At 45.6% G+C, this 6,000-nt stretch overlaps 1 protein-coding gene across 2 annotated transcripts in view; it reads right to left on the bottom strand.

Annotated features, from left to right (window-relative positions):
* Window positions 1-3,808: 3,808 nt before the first annotated feature.
* The window catches only part of Afap1l1 (actin filament associated protein 1 like 1), a 57,847-nt gene continuing 55,655 nt past the window's right edge, over window positions 3,809-6,000 (bottom strand). For both annotated transcript variants that reach the window (XM_052155613.1, XM_052155614.1), the window contains one exon: window positions 3,809-4,866. In XM_052155613.1, the coding sequence (XP_052011573.1) occupies window positions 4,843-4,866 (24 nt within the window). In that variant the 3' untranslated portion in view covers window positions 3,809-4,842. The remainder of the gene's footprint in view (window positions 4,867-6,000) is intronic.

Raw genomic sequence — 6,000 nt, 5'->3', positions numbered from 1 at the left:
CGAGCCAAGCGGAGAGTCGCGCTCTCAGAAAAAACACGCCCCCCACCCCCAGTAGGCACGGGACTTCCGGTTTCCTACTCCGCTCTTCCGGGCGTGGGTCCACCCTCCTGGCTGGTCCGGTGGACGCTTGTCCCTAGAGATTTGTAGTAGGTGCGAGGTTCACGGTGAGCGAAGTGGGCCCTCATCTCAATCTCGAGAAGGGAACGAAAGGAACACGCGGTAAATGTAAAATGTGGCCAATGTTTAAACGAGAGGGGCATAGTGCGGCGAAAGTTTAGCCGGGCTAAGGCGCTGGCGGCCAAACCTCCACAACGTAAGTTCGATCCCGGGACCCACTTGGAGAGAATCGAACTCCTCAACACGTCCTCTGACTTCACTACGACCTCAGTCATGTAGGCGCCACGCACATACAAAACTGCAAAGGAAACACTAGAATACAAGCCGCAGAATAGATGAAAAGTGGAAGTGGTTCAGGGAGTGACATCCGTTGTAAAGAAAGTGCCAGTGAAGAGGGAGAGATGGAAGGGAAAAAAAATCAAATATGGGGAAGGGGTACGGTAACATTAAGACTGGAGAATTGGCGCAACCTGGTTGCATGGTTTGTCTTTCAATGATTTGCCTTCCAACTTAACTGTGTGTTAATGATGTATGCTGTTTCCTCTTAAAATCTAAGTGCTTTTGGGGCGGAACTACTGTCTGATTATGATTAACTTGACAGCAGGTATAGTGACTGAGGCCTGTAATCCCAGCCACTTCCTTGTAAGGCAAGAGGATCACAAGATCGAACCCATCCTGAGATACTGAGTGTGGCGGTCTCAAAATACAAGAGAGCTGAGGACACAGCTCAGTCAGTGGTCTAGGGCATGCCGGGCTTTTCCTCAGTATTGGAAAAAGTCACTTTGCTGTTCAGAGAAAATCGAAGGGTGTGAAAAGAGGCAGGGGAGATGCGCTGCTGGAAGAGCCCAGGCAAGAGAGGATGGACTGTTTTATGCTGGTTCTTGGCAGAGGGTCTTACCATGCAGCCCTGAAGTCTGTGTCACTCTCTTCAGTGCTAGGACTGCAGCGCAGGCCATCTCACCCCTACCACTGCAGCGGAGTTTCAGAGAAACCTTACGACCTGATGCAAGTCGCCGCGCTTACATCTATTTTCTTAGTATTTTCTCTTGCTTCTTTTTTGCAATTTAGAATTTGACTTTTGTGGTAGATCTTGAGCACTCATATTTTGCCCAATAAATACTTGTTAAATGAATGAATGAAGTTGGATGTCAGTGAATGATACAGGCCAATTTTATGTTTTAAATATGTGTATATGTATGTATAATGACAACACCAAGGAATGCATGTAGTCACAGGATCATTTGCAGTAGTCAGTTTTGTCTTTAAATTATGTGGCTAGCCAGGCGTGGTGGCGCACGCCTATAATCCCAGCACTTGGGAGGCAGAGGCAGGTGGATCTCTGAGTTCGAGGCCAGCCTGATCTACACAGTGAGTTCCAGGACAGCCAGGGCTACACAGAGAAACCCTGTCTCGAAAAAAACTATGTGGGTTCTGGGGATTGACGTTAGGCCATTAGGACTGGTAGCAAGCACCTTTTGCCTGCTGAGCCATTTCGCCAGCCCGAGATGTAGATACATTCATTTTAGGGTTTTGCTTGGTGTGTTGCATGATGTTAATCCCAGCATTAGATCTCTGTCAGTTTGAAGCCAGCCAGGGCTACTTTTTAATTTTTCCTTAGACAGGGTTTCTCTGTGTGGTCCTGGCTCAAACTCAAACTCAGAGATCTTTCTACTTCTCTCTGCCTCCCAAGTGCTGGGATTAATGTGACCTTTCTTTTAGAAAAAAAAAAATAGGGGCTTTTGATGAAATGATGTCTGAATGTGAAAATGAACTAGTGTTTGGGTTAAATTTTTAAGAACGGAATGGGACATGCTCTCTCAGCACTCCGAATACTCCCCAAAATAAAGCTTACTTTTACCAAAGCAACTCGGTCAGACTTTGTCCTCTGCCTCTTCCGGTTCCATGAAGACAGACACAATTTTTTGTATCTTTGATCTCGTCTAAGGTCCAGCTCTGATGTGATATTCTAACACATACAATCACTGTCCTCATACAAAATGCTCTATACGATAGGCCGCTAGGATGGGGATCATGAACTCCAGATAAGAAACTTGAGACCCTGACCAATTCCTGAGCCTGTGTAATGTTCCCCATCGAGGATGAATGACCCTAGGAACGTAACACTTCAGATTTGGGAAGGCTGGAACTTATGTTCCCTTTAGACCCGTGGCCTGTAGTCTGAAAAAACACAAAGGTACTTTAGTGAGTATAGGAGCTGGTGTTTGCTTTAGTGGTTGTGGTTATAGTTCTTTAAGTGGCACAGCTTAGACCAAGTACTTACATACATGCATCCATTTATATATATGTTACATACCTTTGTGTGCATGTGTGGGGTTTGAGATAGTCTGTGTAGTCCTGGTTGGCCTAAAACTTACTATGTAGACCTGGCTGACTTTGAATTTGGCGTTTGTTCGTATATTTATTAGGTATAAGTGTGTTTCTGGATGGAGATCCATAAATTTGGATTTAAGAAATAAGGGTTCTAGACTCATGCCAAACTACAAACGTTATTTTAACCAATCTCACAGAATGTTAGTGTAAAGTACAGATATAATGCTTAGGTAATTAATACTAGGCAGAGCTGGCTACTATTTTTAAAACTGTTATTTTTTTATGTTTATTTTGCATATGTTGGTATGTAGGTAGGTAAAGGTGGGCACGAGTGCCAGCGCAGGTCAGAAGGCAGCTTAGGAGCATCGGTTCTCTCCAGCCTTTCGTCATGTGGGCTCTAAGGATCAAGCTCAGGTTCTCAGGCTTGGCAGCAAGGCCCCTTACCTCCTGAGTCATATTGCCGGATTCCGGCTGCACTATTTAAAAGACAAGTAAAATACAGAACCTCCTGTCCAAAAATGATTAAAGAGAAACACTGTCCAGAAGGCAAGCACTAGGTGTGCTCTGAACATGGGCCTCTGGAGGTGCAGGCTTATGCTGGGCAGGTGGCATGTTCTCATGTTAATGATTAATGATGCAGGGCCCCTGTTTCTTTGAGCTCAAGATCTACTTGTGGAAAAGGCACTTGAGCCTAAAATAACTGCCTAAGAAAGAATGCGGTGTGTACTTAAGGCACAGTGGTGGGCACCTTTGGAGAATATACATCTTTTAAAAAGCACTGGAACCCAAATGTGGTCTCTTCGTCACTGAAGACATAGAGGCGGAACTTGGAATGAAAACCCTCCCTTTGGATTGCATGTCTTTTGATAGCTGTTACTATTTAAATCATATTTTTTTTCCTTTACAGACAGAACAAAAGTTTTTGAGCCACATCTTTCTCCTCTAGCTGATAATAATATCCACTTGTGACTTAAGCATTTCCAACTTTCAACAGTATAGAAAGAAGATGCTTCCCGAATGACCTCATTAAATACCCACCAGGAGTCTTGGGAGGAGAGCACAGTCACAGCCTGTTCTTATAACGGAAACCAGGTTTTCCTCACTCAGTTAGCAGACAGCCCAATCTGGACCCAGGACCGTGACCCCTGATGTGCATGCCCTACCAGTGAGGTAGGTGTCTGCTGAGGTGATTTTCCTGCTCTGGTCCCAGCTATTTCAAAGGCTGGTAAGGCTCCAGTGAGGCTAAAGTATGGTAAATCTTAGGTGGGTAACACACATCAAGACTAGGAAACCCATCCACCGGTTATTCTGAGGCACATAACTTCCCCCTCTCCGACATGTGCCAGCTACCTCTGACCTCTCAGAGTTGAACAGGTTCATCTTTATTGGAAATGAGTATGTTAAAACAGACCTAAAAGCCCAGTGTTGAGACAAGTCACGAGTGGCACAGAAAAGAGGTTGCCTAGGAATTGAGGTCCTATAGAAACATCAAGTGTTTGGAAAAGGCTTAGCACCCTTGTGGTAGACATGAGCCACCATCCTGCTGGTTTTCCTTAATAGTTTCACTTTGTAGCAGGAAACAGACTTGTGGGCCTCCTAGTACAAGATGAAGACTTCCTCAGGCTAGAGATTTAGTCTTCCAACCACAGTCCCAGGAGCTTCAGTGTCACATTAGGTAGGTAAGCACTTGACTGACAGCGAAGTACTCCATCTTCCAATGCATATGACAGTGTCGGCATTAGAACTCCATACTTCTGCCACTGTGCTTAAAATGTGCCAGCTGATCAGCTTTCTTTACCCTCTGAGTTCTCAGAGAATCTGATTTTAAACAGAAATGCTCAAACCTGGAAGGTTCTAGCAGCTGCAGTCTGCCTGGCTCGAAAACAGAAAACTGGGATTTTTACATTCTCAATAGCTTTTGTTCATTGTTGTGCAGGCAGGGATATATTGATCTTCCAGTCCATTAACCTTGCCCATTGCCTGTAATGCCCAATAGGAATCAGCCTGCCTAAGTGTGATCAGGTGATGGAGTGATTTTCTTTTTTATCATAACACTAGCAGCACTTCGACACTGGTTTCCTCTGCTGCAAGGACTGGGACTGGGATGTCAAGGAAAGGATGGAATGGCTTATGTGCTTTCATTGCATCAGAAGGCAGAGAGACCTAATAAAACCTTTACAACCATGGGTGCTTGTCTCCCGACACTCCCAGCTCCACCCTCTGTGAAGCCAGAAGGATGCTTCCGCTTCTCCCTTCCCACAGTCCCTAAAGTCAGGAGGACAGCCAAGCTGGTCCTTTGGGTGCCCCAGGCTTTTCCTGATGTCTTTGTGAAGAAAGCATTTCCTCCTTAGATGGACAAGCTGATACTGCTTCAGGTTGGAATTCTCACCCTTTCTAGGTCTTCTTCATTTCCCATTCCTAAGGCACAGGAAGATGAGAAAAATCAGTTTGTGGAGGGCTCTAGTGGGACCGAAGGTTGGAACACTCACTGCACTCTGAAGAGCGCCCTTGACCAAGCCAGTCCATTCTCCATTTTCCACAGTCAGGGTAGCTTCTGTGTGATGGTGACAAGGTTTCAATATACAGATCAGGCTGCCCTCAAACTCTTGGTGATTCTCCTGCTTCAGCCTCTAAAGTGCTGGGATTACATACCTAACCAGGATGGGCTTTATATTTATTTTTTATTGATTTATTTATTTTATGTATATGAGTGTTTTGCTTGCATGTCTGTCTGTGCACCATGTGCATGCCTGGTATCCATGGAGATCAGAAGAGAGGTATCAGATCCCTCAGTACTGGAGGTACAGATGGCTGTAAGCAACCATGTAGGTGCTGGGAACTGAATCTGGGTCCTCTGCAAGAACAGTTGTTCTTAATCTCTGAGCCATTTCTCTAAATCCCAGAATGGCCTTTGAAAAATGTACCTGGTATTTACAAAAGTCTGCTCAAGCCAGGCAGTGGTGGCACACACCTTTAATCCCAGCACTTGGGAGGCAGAGGCAGGTGGATTTCTGAGTTTGAGGCCAGCCTGGTCTACGGAGTGAGTTCCAGGACAGCCGGGGCTACACAGAGAAATCCTGTCTCAAAAACAAACAAACAAACAAACGAAAATGTTTGGTCACATTTCTAAGCACCTGGAAACTATACCAAGAGAATCTTTTTGTGACAAGTAAAAGCGACACAGAATTGAAACCTCAGTGCCTGGAAGAGAAGTTTTCCTGGGAGGCAGCCTTACTCTTCCTGAGTTAGTAGTTGGCTTTGTCCCTTCCAGGAGAAGTTTGCTGGCTCCTGGGCCTGGCTGCTCCCTCTGGCCTGCTCAGTCCTTCTTGGGCCTCACTTTTAGTGCTCAGCCTTCTGCCTGAATGCCCACAAACAAACGACTTGGCCCGTGCTTTTCTCTTTGGATGACCCTTCTCTCCAATCCCGTTTGGTCCCCTTGCACTGTACTGTGCTTGCTGCTTGTGTGTGACCCATTGCAAAGGCATTGCTATCAATGGTTAATAACCACTCCAGTCACCTGTCACCGTTCTCTGCCTTATTTCACTTCAGTCC

The sequence above is a fragment of the Apodemus sylvaticus genome, chromosome 13, assembly GCF_947179515.1.
Source record: "Apodemus sylvaticus chromosome 13, mApoSyl1.1, whole genome shotgun sequence".
NCBI classification, from domain to species: Eukaryota; Metazoa; Chordata; class Mammalia; order Rodentia; family Muridae; genus Apodemus; species Apodemus sylvaticus.
Note: the sequence above shows the minus strand (reverse complement) of the source record. Positions and strands in the feature narration are given on the sequence as shown.